Genomic DNA, 17,393 nt, shown 5'->3' on the forward strand with positions numbered 1-17,393 from the left:
CTCACAGAAATCTAAGAAAGCAAAGCACTCAGAGGATTATTCTCCTCCAATTGCATACGCTCACACTGATGGGATCCTTCACCCCTCAGTAACCGAGCCCCCTCCCACACCGAGAGAGTATGCGCCGTGAGAAGAAAAGAGGAAAGCTAAAGGAGGGTATATATATATATATATATATATATATATATATATATATATATATATATATATATATATTTATATAAGTATAAATAAAATGTGTGAGCCAATCCATAAAGATATGTAAGGATATGTCAAGAAAAAGAAAAGAGAGGAAGAAAAGAAAAGAAAAGAAAAATTAAAGTGAGGGTTTGCCCTTTTAAAAGCCCAATTAGTTAACTACGCACGCATGCACGAGAGGCCAAAATCAAGACCAACAGAAGCTTCAAATACACTACATTTCCCATAGTGCAACCGACAGCATCATTTCGGTTCACCTTTCCAGCCTGAACAAGACAACCCTGATGACATCACCCGGGGTTATGTGTCATGCTGTGTTTGGCCAGAAAACAAGTGACATTTTAGAGGCCGCGCTGCTCGTGTAAAGTCGGTAGAAAGACACGAGTCGGTGCGGATTCATGGCAAAGATGTGTTGGTGGCAGTTGAAATTGATTTGAGGAAAAAGATGCACTTGTCCTCGGGCTTTAAGAACAGAGACTGTCGGAAATAGGAGAGCGATGAAAATGACAGAATGAAATGAAGTTCCCGGTGAGTTGTGAGATCAGTCAATTCTGCAGAAATGGTCCAGCGGGAAAATTTAAAAGTGGTGCTTCACCTTCTGTCTGAACTCATCGTCAGCCTTGAAAGACACGATACAACTGTTTAGCACCGACCTGTCTTTTTCATTCCTGTGGCATTGTCTCCAATACCCAAACCAGCTATCTGAGTCGTTATGTCCTATATGTCAGGGGTCCCTCATAGGCGGTTCCGGACCCAGACGCCATTGTATCCGGACCTGGACGAGAAACCGAGTAATCTGGAAATGACGTGAACGTTCTTTAACATGGCGAGACCAGATCCTTTAACCAAGAATGGAAAGACTCTAATACAGTAAGTTCATTCATCCCACCAGCAGTTCAAAACCAGTGTGTCTCATATGTTCAGAGACCGTGGAGATTATTAAAAGTGATGATGTGAAGCGCCACTACGAGACAAAGCATAATTTATTTGAGCAATAATGTACCAACTCACATTCGGACAGAAAAATAAACCTTTGAGCCCGATATGATCTGAATCTAAACACATTCATTCTCTGCCCAACAATGATGTTACCAGAGTGGAATAGAGCTGAAACAAGTGGGTTTAATAGATAAACACCCACAGATAAAGTCTCTGCACACAATTTCTCTTATTAGAAGCTGACAAGAATATAATATCGTGGCTTTTTTGGGTGCCATCACTTCACACCTGAGTGAACTGAATTTAAAGCTGCAGGACAATTCATCCAATTCATTTTTCCAAAAATTAAGTACTTTATTTTAAGATGCACATTTTTCAAAAGCTTTCTGTAATCCTGTCCTTTTAGATTATTTATAACTCATCCAGTTAAATTTGAAAACTGACAATAAAAATGATTATATATTCAATCTTTATTTCATTTGACAGTCAGTTGTTGACTGCATACAGACGTTAATACGACTAAATCATAGCGTTAGACATTATTGTGATGTTCCGGACCTTTTGTTGAGAAGATTCTGTCTAAATGGACCTCGTTGAATTTGGATTGAATACCAATGTCCTGTGTATATCCTTAGTTTTCACTGGTCGAATTGGTGGAATGCCTCTTAACTCAATATTTAAAGCGTTAGAAAACCACTTCTGGCAAGAGTCAAGAGTTAAATTCTTCCTTAATGTCAGGATTCAGGCAAGAGAGGGAGCTTGCTAACAAAGCATGAGTAGACACCTGTATATCAAATAAAAAGCAGATACAAAACAGCACACTGACAATATTCAGTCCATAAAAGACCTCGGATAAAGTGCCCGGGAAAAGAGGATTGCAGCCCTGCATTTACAGATAATCTTTGGAACGAGGCAGGGCAAAGGGAAACCTTGGAATTGTGTTAACAAAATGAGGGGGGGGGGGGGGGGGGGCGGAAAGAGCATCAGACCCGCTTATCTCTGAAAGGCTCCTGCTACCCAACCGGGTCAGATGAATAAAGAGGTTTTAACCTAATTTCTCACATCCACCACCGTTCTAACAGTGTCTGACCGCAGCTAGCAAGAGACAGAGTGTAATGGAATTAATCCAGTTTTTCTGACTTGAAATACACAGCTGGAGCCATACGATAAATGCTTTCGGTTGAGGCTGCTCATCAAAAGATGTTGTCTTCAAACACATTTCCAGCCAGTGTTCTGGTTTCCATGAAACACTTCAAATACAGTGAGCACATTTGGTCTGAATATTTCTTGCTTCAGAGTCTAACAAGTGCATTTTAATAAAAGAACACACATATGGTAATGAGGACAGCGGTTTGAGTGGCTCCGTGGTGGCAAAGACAAAAGAAAATGAATATGCATGGCGGAGAGCAGTAATATCCCTTGAACTAATGTACTTCCATCCTGAGTAATGACTCATCACGTGGAAAAGGATGGTGAGGGTAGGATCAAAAATCATACCAAGAACGTTTATCCCAGGATTACACTGCCCCCTGCTGAATAAAGCAACTTAACACTTACATAAGAGATTGTACAGGTGTTCAGTTTTCTGTTACCTGCAGACCTGTGAAATGATTGTATCATAAATTCTTGTTTTTATCAAAACGGCTGTTTCATGAATACGTAATTTTCCAGTTTGTGTTGTTTTGTTACTGCACTGTATCTGAACATGTTTTCTAGCAACAAGTGCAAGTGTGTGTGTGTGTGTTACTTTGCCAGTAAGCTGTCTGCATGAGAATAAACAGGCTGGTTGAAGCCAATTCAAGATCAATTGTGCCTGAATTAATAATACACAATGCAAGAGAGAGTACACAACTGCTACACTAGCACAAAGATAAAATGCAGTGAGTATATTGCAGTATTCCTCGTTATTGGACCAAATGTCTCATGTTAATAGAGGAGCCACCACTGCAGTTATTTATGTACTGGATTCATGCACTGATTGTTTTTACTGAGCTAGACAGGTTCTTAAAGTTATTTTAGGATTTAAGTCACGGTATCAGATCGGTGAATGCACTTCGGTTAGTGACCAGGATTGGTGAAACGTTTTGAAGTGAGATTTTGTGTTTACAGTGCAACTTTCAATGTACAGGAACATCTTTGTTAAATCTAACAAATTAATTTGTTCTGCTCGATTCTTTAAGAGTAGTCGACAAATAAAGATCACTGAATATAATTTTGTGTCTGGTGTCGCACATTCTCCCGTTAGGTTTGTTTTTATAGATCACAACGTGTGTGTGGGAAGTGGCGTACGTCTCTTTCAGGCCTGTTTTGTGTGTAGGCAATGTTTATAAGAGACCCTGGGATGACATGGACATAAAATACATAAATGTTAACATAACCTGTACCACTTTGAAGCTCCTTTTTATGCTTTTTAATCGGACTCTGAAAGAGTTCGTGCCTCACCAGCCACGAAACCTCAGCACACATCTCTGGTATGCAGCATGTCTATAATAAGACTTGATTGAATCATTGTGTGTGTCTCTCTCTTCACAGTAAATATTTCCAAACGAAACATAAAATCTTTAATGCAAAGCCGAGAAGACATTTCTATGATTCGAAGTATAACAAATATAAACATCTGACGAGAACATAGACAAAACACAAAAGTAAAAGGGATTGTCTCATATCGAAGCTTGAAGCTGCCTTTGGCTACAGGAATAACATCATCCTCTTTAGGAAAGAGTTAAGCAGTCAGTGAGAAGAAGTCCTGTCAAACAGGACCTGAGAGGGCAACGTTCACCCCAAAAGTCCCAGAGCTCTGCTCACTTTTCCTGTTCATGATGTCCTGTATGGTAGAGATGTGCAAAGGTTGGCTCCTGTCCCTCCGTGGGACCTGAAGGAAGTCCACCCCCACACAACTAGGCCTTGGACGCCCGCGTCTAAACGCCCGTTTCTCTGCCCGGGTCTTTGGTGGAGGGAGCCCATCACAGATTCGGGTGCAAGCTGTGGTGATGCCACAGAAGGAGGGGTCATCTGAATGTGAAGATCCCTCTGAGCTGCCCTCTGATGGCGAGTCTCTAAACAATGGTTGAAGCAACCTTTTTGCAAGGGGTGTGGGGTTGGCGGTGACGGGTACACCATTACATAAAACCACTCCGTTACACAGTCCTGGAGCAGCTTGAAAAGAGAGCTTCTCCACCTTCTCCATGGGCTTCATCTTACGGCGTCTCCTCTGAGTGGGGAAAGAGCGAGAGAGAAAGAACCATCTACTGTTAATCAGTTACAACCAGTAATTCAAACTGATATCGAACAAAACTATTCTACAGGGCAACAATTTCATCTTTACACACCTTTCTGTTCGCTGGACAAAGACTCTGCGTCTCCTCTGCATGCATTTCTGGGCCTGTGAGACAAAGATTGGGGTTAATTTCTCCCAAGATAACGAACAGCTCAAACTCGATTGATTGTCTATTCAAGATATATGAACAAAAAAAAACTTAAAAACCTATTCATATTTTTACCCTGATAGCACTTGTAGTAGAACCGTACCTTCAGTGGTGGCAAGTGAGTGTATGAGTGGATAGGATGCACTCCTCTTCAAGCCAGTCTCATCACAGGAAGAGAACTGCCTATTAAGGGAACAGTAATGGTTGAGAAAAAAGACTGCATGAAGCACCTTTATTAAGACATGAGTCACGGCTGTGTCATCCCTTAAGATTCCCGTTGCGATGCTCTTGATGATTAATTGTATCACTAAATTGGCTTAATGAGTAGAAGCCGTTCAAGGCACAGTAACCTTTGCCCATTAGATGTTATAGCCCATTTGGAGATGCCACGCAGTGCTTATTCACACTTACCCACGCATGTATGTGTGGCTGAGCCTTTTATCTGGTTATGAAGATAGTATTTCTCATCATCATATATATATATTTTGCAGCACATGGTACAACTGTTCGACTGTCTTGCTACCTTTCAGGACAGCAGTAGGTGTAGCTCTTCGGTGTGGGTGGCTCTGGTTCGGTGGTTGGAGGAAGGGTGGAGATGCGGCCGTGGTTTGCACACAGCAGCAGGCAGAGACACAGACACAACGCCAGAGACAGCAGCAGGTAGTTCTGCCTGTCCGACACCTGGGAGACAGACCATCGATGATGTCATGAATAAAAGTGTGGCAATGTCCGATGTATTGGGATGACAAAACCATACAGTTTTGGCATTCTGATTTAATCTTTAATTCTGCAACTGTAACAGAATACAGTTACATTTGATGTAGCGTTACTCCCCAAGAGTCGGGACCCATGTGTCATCCTAATCACTTGGTCCCAGGAAAAAACTAAATTTACTATCAGGCTGAAAATAAACTCCTAAATCACAGACGGAGGCTTTGTGCCTGCAGCGTTGCATCTACCTCATCCTGCAGTTGGCTGACTCTGACTGACAGGTTCACAACCAGCTGAGTACAATTCTCCAGCTGGCCCTGCAGCAACTGAATGGACTCAGTCTGACGCTGATCCTACGGGAGGAGAGGACAACAAATTAAACACGTCATTAAAAGAGTATGTGTAGGGATTATGAATAAATACAATGTACAATGTTTTTCTTTTCACATTACAATGCAGTCATTTGATCGATTGCTAGCATCAAGATATTGATTAGTGCAGCTTTAAACCCACAGCAGAAAGCTTTTGCGAAAATCAAATCTGTGGCAAGAATGTACTTCGCTGAGCTAGACTTTCCAATGCATTTTGAATCAATATAACATGATTTTGGGATCATTCACTGAAGGTCACACGAAAAGCATACATCTCTAAATGTCAACTGTCTGGACTAACATCTGCACCCTGTCATTTCTCACCTGTTCCTCAGCTATTCTCGAAGTGTTCTGCAGTTTAATGATGGTTTGGTTAAACGCTTTCTGCATCTCCTCCATCTGCTTTCGATATCTTGAATCAAAACATAGAAGATTAGGCCTGAATATCAGCCTCTACTCATTTTATAAACAGACAACAAACAGAAGTGGCTTTTTTTTTCTGTCGCACTGGTCCCTGTCCCTGTTTCTCACCTCTGGCTTAGCTGCTCCAGGTAGCGTCCGCTGAGTGACATGTTCATCTCCAGGGCCTTGATGCGGTTGTTGAGCCTCATGAACACGGACTCCTTCTGGCTGGAGCCATGCACTGTGTTTCCGTTCTGATCCGTGCCATTGGGTGGCTCTGCATAGATGTCCGAGAGAGACGGTGAGGTAGGCGAGGAAGGCTTGCCACCTGACGATGTAGAGATGTCTTCGTCCTCCGTTTTAGTTTCTGTGATAGCCGAGTGACCACCAGAGGGCTCAAGTTCTGTAATGGTGTGGGATACTTCAGAAGTAGTAGTACTTCTTTCAGGTACAGCTGGTGGGTCAGGGTAATGTTCTAATTGAGGGGAGGTGGTGGGATGGATAACTTGAGATTCATCCGTTTTATCTGTTTGCATCGAGGTGTTTATCTCTGGTACAGAAACCTCAATGTCAGACTTCTCTTCTGCTGGTGCAACTGAGGCATCGTCCACTGCTGTATTGACCTTGGGTTTTACATAGATGGAGCTACTGAGAGAGACTGAAGGCTGAATGTGCTTCTCTTCTGCCAGCACATCCTGACTCTTTTCAGGCTTTGGCTCTTCAGAAGACAGCTGTGGTGTCTGCACAATAGGGGTAGGTTTGGCAGAGGATGAGTCAGTGGCACTGGGTTTGGGGAGGTTCAAGGTTTGACTGGGCTCCAACAGAGGAGGTTCAGTCATAGACTCTTTATGAGATTGTACCGAGTTCCCTGGAGGAAGTGGCGTTTCCGATAGTCTGGCATTGCTCTCTAGCTCCTGTTTAGAGGCTTGTTCTAGTTCATGGAGCTGATGTAGCTCCCTGTCATGCTGCTGAGGTTCAGGGCAGGCAGAGGGAGACAGGGGTATATGCCTTGTGGGTGTTAGAATGGGAATAATCATTTGCTTTCTGTTCATAGTTTTGAATTTCCTTTTTTTGGACAGCAGAGCTGAACACTGCCAATGGAGATACTCCTGGAGGGAAGCTGAGCAAGAACAAGAGGAAGAAAAATAAGTAAGTAGTGGACAGTAGTTCTGGATCTCTTGTTGGCGCTGATGCTGATCTTTTTTCAGTTTTTCTACATCAAACTCCTCCTTATCCAAAAGAGTGATTGTCCAGCTGATTGGTTCCTCCTCGTCTTTCTGTAAAGGAATGACTATGTTTTCTTCCACTCGGGGGAGCTCATGTTTGCTTGTATCAGCTGTAGATATCTCTGGCACAGAAGTCTCTGAGGACGGTGCTACAGCTGCAGGGATATTGGGGTCTGGAAACATCTCTTCCACTCCAGAGTCTGGACTACAGAGGGAGAAGGACAACATAGTACATATAGTAAATACAGTAAAGGAAAACAACAATATAATATCTAGAGAGCATGTAGAGCAACCCTCATCCATTATTTCACAAACCACTGGCTAATGGAAAAGCCATTGTCCAGTTATGAGGAACTAATAAAAGCTCTTTAAGTGGGAACAGTTCTTCCTTTTTGTATCTCTTCAACATCAAGTAGCTTCATTTACAGAAGCAAAGGCAATAATATATCAATCAATCAGTCAGTATAATGAAATTAGTTGGGTTTTTTTCAACTCTGAAAACAATGCCGGAGTTCAGGTTTGTTGAAGGTTATGGTTATTTCAATTATGAAAGATAACTTATCAGACTCATAACATGGACTCACACTGAAGTGAGGTCTTTAGTGGTAGTTGGAGAGCTGGTTTCAAGTTGGGCCGACGGTTCAGTCATGTTCACTTCCTGTGATGAAAGGTTACCTACAAAAGGTAAATAAGAAAAACATTGAGAGTGAACACACAAATAAATATAAATTATTAAAATCATCCCCTAAATGTATTGTCAACAACTGAATCATTGGAAAAACTGACTGTACCTGCTTAAAAAAAAAGGTTGTGAGAGAAAACTGGATGTCAGAGCTACCAGGCACAAACGTCAAGCTGTGTGTTGTGTTGGTCATACCTTGCATCTCTGAGCCGCCACCGAGAACATTGACAGCAATGTTATTTACCATGTTCAAAATCACGTCTGAGGAAACGATGTAAACACAGAGAAATTCAATACAGGCGTCCATGTTTGGGATAACGGTAGCCAGCTTTATGCAGTAGAAATCCAAACGTACCCTTTGCTGATCCAATCAGATTCTTGGTTAACTTGACTTCACCGGGTGCATATCCAGGAGGGTAATCTGTAGGGAGCAGTGTACTTAATAACACCCATTGAACTCATGACAAACCAATTATTATTATTATCATTTCCCTTTAATTAATACTTATGACTGTAAACCCACTTAGCATCATGTCTGAACACACACACACACACACACACACACACACACACAGGGTCATTTCAATAAGACTACTTTATTATATTTTCGTGTGTGATACAAACTGTACTAAATTGATTTGTGGGTCTTGCGTGGAGACAACTCCTAACTATCAAAAATGTGATGATCTATGTTCTCACCCAAGTCATCTTCCTGATCATCTGGTCTTTCTGTGGGATCAGCTATCTCCTCGTACTCTTCGACCATGCTAGTGCCAAACACCCTGGCAAAAAAAGGCCAACTCATATAACCAAGCTCATGTTACAGTGAACATAAACATACAAGTGATCCAGTCAAGTCTTGGCGAGCCTTTAGGAGGCAAAGAGTGACACTAAAAGACTATAGGAGAGTCCTCCAACAGCTGGTTCTCTATCAACATCAGACAGTTTCAAATTCTACACATAAACTTCAGCCTTGTGCATTTTGCAGAAGTGTAAACAACAGCTGTTAACATGTGCATTAGCTCTCCATGTTCCCACCAAAGCTTGTGTGTACAGGGTGGACAACGATGGTGTGGTTAGGGTGAGCTGGCTATGACCACATGCCAAATATTACATAACATCATTTGACACCATCTAGAGCCCCTGAAGTATGCAACAAGAAATATCATTTAGCAGAAGCACTTTAAGCCAACAGGTTTAATCAGCCTTAATTGGAACAGAAAAATGCAGAATCAACAAAAAGACATTAACCACAAAACAAAAACAAAAAAAGTACAACGTAAGAACATGACACATCTATACAAATATCAACATGTCACTTTTGATTTTGTGTTCCATGGTCAAGTTTTCTCACTTCTTACAAAATTCAAATTATGTTTACAAGTATGTTAGAAAAATTGCTTCATTGCACATTGCTTAATTACATACCTTATGAGACTGAGGGGACAAAAATGTTCAGCGCCAAAGTGAGAGACCAGCTCTACCTAAAAGAAAAGAAACATTAGTCAGATATTGTAAGGGTGATGTATAAAGTGCTGCAGGGAAGACGTGGTTTTGAAAGCATCGCACTGGTTCACTTGACAAAAAAGCCAATGGAATTTTGTTGAATTTTGGAGTGGATAATCTTGACAAATGAAAAAAGCTAACGCTAGGCTATAAAACAACTACAGCAGTCACATGACCGCGAGTATGTACAACGTGGCTGTGCAGGCGGACTAGTTGGCGTTTTGTCGTCTCATTTTGACACTTAATACCAACTGCCTTTGTTAAGAGCTTCACAATTCACAAGAGGGGTAGCTACTGTAGTATTTTATGTCGTAAAATAAATCTTTTAAATCTCTTGAACGTGTGTTCATCACAGATCTTATTTCAGGCATCTAACACAAAATAACATTGACTTCCAGACAAGGGAACCTGAAGTGCAAAAATGCTGACTCATTTCGATGCTTTAGGACTGTTTCCCGGAGCACTTTATTGTAGTGTTTCAAAAAGAAATTACAAACAGCAAAGCCATGATTTAGTTTAGTTGGAAAATCAACACAAATGGGTTTAGATTAAACATTGAGAGACTGATTGACAATAAACCTGAAGAAAATCTCAGTATAGCGCAAGTTAGATCATTTGACATGTACTTTTTTATTTGAATGACAACTGGTGGGTATCATTTCAGGGGTTACCACATGTTTACAATGTGTGCTTTTAACTCAGAGTATTTAATGAAGTTACAATGGGTTAGCAGCTACCATAGAAAGTTAGATCTGAATCTGTTTGTTGTTGATCACACCACGCAGACAAAAAGACAGACACAAAATGCACCGCCCTCCATGTTTACTATTCAGCTCACACAACCACAGACCTCTCCAAGAAAAGCAGGCTAACCTTTATGTACTTGGTGAACATCTGAAGCAAGAGAGACAGAAAAAAAGAATTAAAAGAGACGTATACATGCATTCAAAACAGGACCGCAGGGAGCGTGGCATGTTGGTTTTCATTTGAGTCACTTCAAAAAAGGCAAATTAACCAAATGTCCAAATCTAGAAAAGGTAAAAAATATTAATTTTTTTAACAATTACATTTTACATTTCAGAAAATGTCTGGTGCTCTTATCCAATAATATACCAAATTATCAAAAATGAAATTGTAATACACAAAGATCAAGACCTCCTTTTCTCCAGGCCATTCTACAGAGAAGCGGCCAACACTTCCATTGAAAGAGATTGAGAGAAGATGTACCGAAACAGCTGAACAGTTAAATGCTCACCTAGATTAACAGATTGCAGCGATTCCTCTGCACGACATTAGCATAGAGTAGAGACAGATACCCATGCTCATGTGTGTAGAGAAACTCACCTTCACATATTTAGCATAAAGATGCTCATCTAATGGGAAGCTCTGGACGGTGCGTTCATCCCGGCCGTGAAAGGTTCCCAGCTTTAGCCACTTGTTTGTTGGATATCTATGAGAAGATTCAGTATATAATCAGTTCAGCGATATGGATGTCTGGGCATTTAAAATCCTGATATTACGTTTTGATAATTAAAATATGATTTCTATATATAATTGCTCCTTAAGGCTGTGCGAGTGTGTGTAAATGATGAGATTAGAATCTGATGAACAGGTTGTCAACTCGTATGGTAAACTGTGCGTTCAGAGATATTAATGCGTTTTGAGTGGTTGGAAGACGAGGAAAGCAATATAAATGCAATTCCATTTACCATATAATGAACCACACTCGGGGGCAAATTAGAAAAGGGTCAGGTCGGGTCCTGTAGCTCGTGGTTTTTCTCTCTGCCATTGCTCAACATACTGTGTTCGTTGCGCAGTTCCCCCCCAGCTGCACATCTTTATGGCCATGTTTGCATTTTAATAGCATTTGTGCAATAGGTAGCTGTTGCAAGTGATACGCAATTCATGGTGCTATCAGCAACTCATTGTTTGAGAATGTAGTTTTCTACCAAAAATAAATACATTGAAAGAATACCAACACTGGTATTATATTTGTGGACATCTATGGTATCTGCAGTGCATACCTATCACTTATGGAGACAAGAAAGTCTTTCGGAAGAGAAGAGAATAGCTCAAAGTTAGCGATGTCCAGCTGCTTCACCTGGATGGGCTCACAGAGCTCAATGATGAACCTGGGAGAGAACGAGAAAAATGCCTTAGGGAAAACTGGCCTCAAGTGGAGGTGAAAATAAATGTCTGCAGGTTGAAATTGTGGATAGAAAGCAGGAGATGCAAGCATACTACATACCATATTTTATTACTACAGGGGTTTAGCATGTACAAGTCCATGTTCTCCCTCAAAATGGCTGAAGTGCTCTGTGTGGAACAAATTCACAAATCAATATGCGCTTGTATTTGTCATTATGTCAGCATCCATCAGAGTACGCAGATTCCTCAATAGGCTGCAGTATCAGACATACAGTACCTTTGCCTCTGGGTTAGAGCCAAGAATCTTGGCTCCACACTCCACTGAGGCATAGTTATTGAAGTTCTTCTGGACCTTCTTCACCACAGGAGGAGCCCCATTGTTAGAAGTATGAGTAGACTGAGCTATTGAGAGGAAAAAAACGAATAAATAACCACAATGTGTTATGTTCTGAATCATCAGTCTTAACACAACTTTTTTTAAAAAGGACAAACTTGGAATCTTACTCTTTTCATTCTCGACCTCCATCATCTTCCGCGTCCACTCATCAAAAGTGGGGATGTCCTCTGGGTCTTTGCTGATCAAAGAGGTATCTGTGCCTTTGGTAACAGGGGAGCTCAGGTCCTGTCAGAGATAATGAGAAAATGAGAGCTGGGGCACCTCCTTTGGTAGAGAGAGGAAAATAGTCCACACAGTAGCCGAGTCCCTTACTTGCTCATTTAGCACGTATGATGCGTTGGCCTCCAGATGTTGTGTGCTGTGACCAGTCTGAGAAGTCAGAGGTGGGTCACTCTGGGTTTTAGTACCTGCAGTGTGGACATTGGAAGTGTTCTCCAGAACAATTGGAGGACTTCTGTGAGAATACAAAAACATTGCCGTTTTGTTTGAGAGTGTAGGAGTCCCGTGTGTCTTTTAAGAAGAATTGTAACCTAATTCTGCCGTTTACAGTGAAAGCCAACTTGATGACAATGCTAGAGAAATATTACTTTAGATATTTTTAGCTCACTAAGTAGGGCACGAGATTCACCATACCCACCTCTCATTGTCATATGGGTTATTCTCTTCTTCTTCACAGTGCGCTGGAGGTGGGTCGGAATCAATGTTCTCGGGTTTAGCTATGTCAGCTGCATCATCTGAAACTCTGAAATGAAACAACATCCATGTTACATTTTTGAAGCCATTCTATTTGCATGGAAACATCTAAGAACAAAATATATATTTTAAAGGAACTTGCTTTCATACAGTGCTGTTACCCGAAGCAACGTACATTTCCTGAAACACCAGAATGAGATACAGCAAAGTAATCATTTGAATTAAAATAACTGACAGACTAAATTAAGTAAACAGCTCTTGTGGAAAAAATAAATATCTTGCCTATCTGGGTTGTTGTCTTGAAGATTATGGGTGTTTGAGTTGCCTTCAAGCTCAGCAGCATATTCAGAGACAGAGTGGGAAGAAGGCAGCAGTGAGTCCTGGTCTAGAGAGGTTTCAGGATGTTGATTTTCTGAGCTTTGCTCAGGTTCTAGCTCAGGTTGTGAAATGATTTTGTCTGCCTCCAAATCTTCCTCTACAGCCGGCTCCTCTCCTTCACAGGCCTGATGGATAAACATTGAGACATTTGAGCTGTGAAGGGAAATATTAAAAAAGGGCTGGCCCATTAGCCAGAGTTTTATTTTTCAACCTAACACTTAAAGCTTCACATGCTCGAGGAACGATCAATAAAAAGTACTGGATGCTACAGTGCAGATCCAGTCCTGTTGTGCTACTCTTGAGTAAACCAAATGGTAACATTTTCGAAAACTTAGTCTAAACCATTGAAATTACCACTCACGTACATTACGCAAACGTCACAGCACAGACTGAATATGTAGTATTTCTTACATTTTGGGGAATTTCAAATCTAAGTTTTCATTTGCTACAACTATACTGTACCTCTATATCTTGTTTTTCGTCCACCTCTTGTGTTGTCTGCTCCTCTATTTGCCGATCATCCTTTATCAACTGCTCCTTTTCAGATAAGGACAGGGTCGGTAACACACACAAATCCATACGCAGATAACATTGACACCAGTAAAAGGACAGATTAGTCGCAGAAACCAAATCATACTACTGATACTGTTGTGTTACTACTAAATTCAATAAGCATCTAGCACAACAGCAGGTTTACTGTGTGCTTAAATCAGCTAGAAAATATATAATAGAAGTGTATAGTCAGGTCAGTTTTAAAAAAAAAATTTTTTTTAAATACAGCAACCTGTGACACCTCTGGGCTATGAAATGGGTTGTACTATGAGAATATACAGCTGAGGCTACCTTGTGATGATGACTCTTTTCCCCTGACTCTTCCCAGAGGCCCTGTGAGGACACGGGCCTCTGGGCCTCTTTGTGCGACTCCGTGCAACCGACATAACAACTCTGGTACCTACGAAACAAGGGAAAGAAAATCTGTGTCATAATACCATGCAAGTCAATTTGTCTGAATGTGGGTCACTTGTTAATTCATTGGAGAACAAAATGTCCTGGTATCTGGAATATAAGTATAAGTACTGTATATGGGTATTCATAAACTCTCGAATCAAGCATACTAAACATTTTTGCTTGACTGCAGTGAGTCATACACAGTGGACGCTGCAGCCCAAAGTCAGTGTGACGCACTGAAAAAGTCCCAGCGGCTGGTACCCAACGTAGACAATTTATCTTATCTCTGTATGCAGAGTCAGCGATTTGTGTCCTATTAGAGAGAGACACACCTCACATTGCTCAACCAGACTTTACGGACGGAAAAATAAAATGTGAAACTTGCAATATTTTTTTTACGTGATTCATATTTAAATATGTTCTGTTTTTGTCTTGTGTCTGAAACCTACTGTGCCCGTCACCTGTTTAGTGGCAAGATGCAAGTTAATAAGAAAGTAGACCTCTATGTTTGTTTCAAACACCACCGTTCTCATGAGTAATACTGTGCCAGAAACAATGTTCAGGTACACCGAGACTGTGCTCCCTCCGGGCAGAAAAACAACAATAATTAGCAGTAACAAGGCTTGAAATAACTGCGACTGCAACCTTGTCAGCAATCAGAGCAATTATCTGGATTATATTCTGGATTCCAGGTCAAGTACTTGACCAATGGCCACTGGGCTGGCTGGTGCAACTGTTTTGTTGATCTGAGGGGCTAGACTAGTAACAGACATTTTAGAGAACAATAAAGCAGTTGTTTTCCAAGAGAAAGAGTGGTTGTTAAGGCATGACTTGCTCAATAATTAACTTGTTACAAAGAGTTAAAGCAGTAGACTTCACAAAAATGGTTTGAAACCAAAAGTTGTTTTAGATCTACCCTTTATGATGAAATGGATATACCACTATGCTCTACATACAGGAGAGTTTTTCAATATTAAAGAGTAACTGGCCAAATAAAATTCAAGAATAGCATGTAGTGTTTAAGGGACAGAAAACCTTGTGCAATACTTAAAACTACATATATACTTATACAGAAGGAAGCTGTCTACTATGCAATAAATAAAATAAATAAACATATCTCCCACACGTGGAAAGATCATTTGTATGCAACACATATCTGACTGACAAGTGGCATGTGAGTCGCTCAACTTCAGTCACATGTCATGACGCATCATTAATTAGTCCAATATTAAATATGTGTCGTAATTTGATAAGATGATTTAGTACGTGGCAATCTTAGTTAAAATGAATTATAAAACAATTAGTTTTTTCTTTTTTCTAAATCATTCAGCCCAGAGTTGTACTGTGCCACCAGTAGAGACAGACATATTACCACAGCTTCAATGTGAACCAAAGCTACGCTGGTGAAAGGAGGCCAGGTCAACAACATAGATCTCGAAACCTAATAACACATCATACCCCTTCCTCCCTTAATCTCCATCTACAGTACAGTGCTCGGTGTGTGTTGTTAGTATCCTCAAACATCATGTCATGGCTGCAGCCCATAACCACATCCTCCATCATCTCCCTCTCTGCTGTCAAGACCGAACAACTTCCAGCTTTCGAGAGGACTTCCGTGACTGACGTGAACAGCCAATAATCCGGGTCAAGAGTTGATGAACGACACCTGCGTCCGTCGGCTAACATTAGCTCTGGGGCTCGGGGGAATCAACAGCCGTCGATCCGGACTCGGCAGATTCATTTGTGTGAAGAACAGATCTTGTGGTTGTCAGAAGTCTTTCACACACGCTGTGCTTGTCAGCTTCATACGTGATCATTTGACGTAACTATAACGTCACTTCTTCTCAATCACTCGGTCGCGTAAGAACAACGTTGCAGTTCAGGTGGAGGAGTTTACGTGTTAGATAGTTACCTTCTCAGGTATTCAACTTATCGGCTACGTGTTAGATAGCTACCTTCTCAGGTATTCAACTTATCGGCTGACGTTAGCCGTGTTAACCCGAGCTAACAGGCTAGTAACGTTATTTACAGTCGGCAACGCCAGCTAACTTTAGGTTAGCTGTAGCTAACGAGCTAATGCGATACTTTGCACTACTACTTTGATACTTTTCACCGTCACTGACGTGATGACAAGACTCGGTTCAAACTGATGGAATTAACTTACCGACAGACCACAGCTACGCACAGCCACACTGACACAACTCGCCATAACAGTGGTTTCATCTTCATCCTTCTCCCGCTGGGACAGACATCCTCGCCGCGACGTTACTCAGAAACAGGCTTTTCTCTCCTCGGTCCGTTGGTCTGAGTAGAGCATTAATCCACCCGCTGTTTCCTGTGAACGTAGCGGACGCTCGCGGCTTCCCCAGTAAAGTGTGATGCTAGCTGCGGTCACTCACGCACAACCTGCTGCCTTGCTCCGGGTTGTCTGTCAGTGCCTGTAAGCGGGCGACTCAGCTATCCAATCAGGAGGCAGAGAGCCCGTTGCGCAGTTCAAACTGAACACGTGGTAGGGGGCGTTCGTTTCGTTGACTACTGTTGCCCGCGTGGGTGGTGCTTATTTTTTATTGAGGCATTCATTAATGTCGGGTACTCCTAAACTATTGCCATAATCTCTGAAGTTTGATTTGTTGTAGAACCGTGTTTGAATACAAACGCATCTCATGACATAACATCACTGTACATCCATGCCCAGTAAAAGAGATACAATAATGTGTCACTCAAAAAAGAAGTGGTAATTCGGCCATAGGAGTTCACTTTTCTTTTTTTGAGAACAGAAATACTGTAGTGTAGTAGGCCTACATTGACGGTAAATGCATCATTATGTTGAAGCCACTAGATGGAGCCAACTATGCAACATTCAAAACGATTATTTGAACCCCTTAGAAAAACTTAGGAGGATAACGCGAAATGAAAGGGTGCACCTCCTGACCAGGCTGCGCCCAAAGGTCACACGCTGATGTATAATCCACAGTCAAAGATATGATCTGTAACCACATGGAATATGAGCAGTCACCTTAAAATTCACATTAGGACAGATATAATGTATTATCATCTAACATGATGAGTAAATCACTGTAGTCCGTGTTTATCATGATCATGCTCCATTGAAATTAAATACGAAAATAGTTGCCGCATTTTTCTTAATTAATAAAGTTCTGAATAATTGGAGACTTAATAAGGCCTCTGGCGCCATCATGTGGCTGCCCAGTGAACATGTGCTTTGATTCCTCAGTAATCTCACAGATTTAATATTATTGAGATGTTTTTCTGTGCCTCCACAGTAGGAAATGCATAATACACATTACTCAAAAAGAAAGCCATGCACAGGTTTAGATATCGTTTGACTTGTAAGGCATAGACAATATT

At 41.2% G+C, this 17,393-nt stretch overlaps 1 protein-coding gene across 4 annotated transcripts; it reads right to left on the reverse strand.

Moving 5' to 3' along the window:
- Nucleotides 1–3,675: 3,675 nt before the first annotated feature.
- Nucleotides 3,676–16,484, reverse strand: LOC117746228 (SUN domain-containing ossification factor-like). Of its 4 annotated transcripts, none has more exons than XM_034555217.1 (24): nucleotides 16,189–16,484; nucleotides 13,920–14,028; nucleotides 13,539–13,607; nucleotides 12,981–13,201; nucleotides 12,643–12,747; nucleotides 12,318–12,459; nucleotides 12,113–12,230; nucleotides 11,886–12,010; nucleotides 11,709–11,776; nucleotides 11,485–11,592; nucleotides 10,805–10,910; nucleotides 10,334–10,354; nucleotides 9,383–9,438; nucleotides 8,654–8,736; nucleotides 8,310–8,375; nucleotides 8,150–8,215; nucleotides 7,857–7,947; nucleotides 6,176–7,477; nucleotides 5,969–6,056; nucleotides 5,522–5,626; nucleotides 5,086–5,243; nucleotides 4,666–4,745; nucleotides 4,467–4,519; nucleotides 3,676–4,348 (listed from the first exon to the last, which is right to left on the reverse strand). In XM_034555217.1, exons 1-24 carry the CDS (start codon nucleotides 16,251–16,253, stop codon nucleotides 3,887–3,889), a joined length of 3,867 nt encoding a protein of 1,288 aa, XP_034411108.1. In that variant the 5' UTR covers nucleotides 16,254–16,484; the 3' UTR covers nucleotides 3,676–3,886. The 4 variants fall into 4 exon arrangements, with proteins under 4 accessions (XP_034411108.1, XP_034411107.1, XP_034411110.1 ...); XM_034555216.1 differs by having other exon boundaries at nucleotides 13,539–13,613; nucleotides 16,189–16,483; XM_034555219.1 differs by lacking the exon at nucleotides 10,334–10,354.
- Nucleotides 16,485–17,393: the final 909 nt, after the last annotated feature.

The sequence above is a fragment of the Cyclopterus lumpus genome, chromosome 17 (assembly GCF_009769545.1).
Source record: "Cyclopterus lumpus isolate fCycLum1 chromosome 17, fCycLum1.pri, whole genome shotgun sequence".
NCBI lineage: Eukaryota > Metazoa > Chordata > Actinopteri > Perciformes > Cyclopteridae > Cyclopterus > Cyclopterus lumpus.

Excerpts from the sequence above, each read along its gene's own strand:
- LOC117746228 (XM_034555216.1), bottom strand. The coding sequence starts at position 16,253 with ATGAAGATGAAACCACTGTTATGGCGAGTTGTGTCAGTGTGGCTGTGC. Across the intron at positions 7,948-8,149 it reads TGGCGGCTCAGAGATGCAAG|GTAACCTTTCATCACAGGAA; the intron begins GTATGACCAACA and ends TACCTTTTGTAG. Across the intron at positions 5,627-5,968 it reads CGAGAATAGCTGAGGAACAG|GATCAGCGTCAGACTGAGTC; the intron begins GTGAGAAATGAC and ends CTCCTCCCGTAG.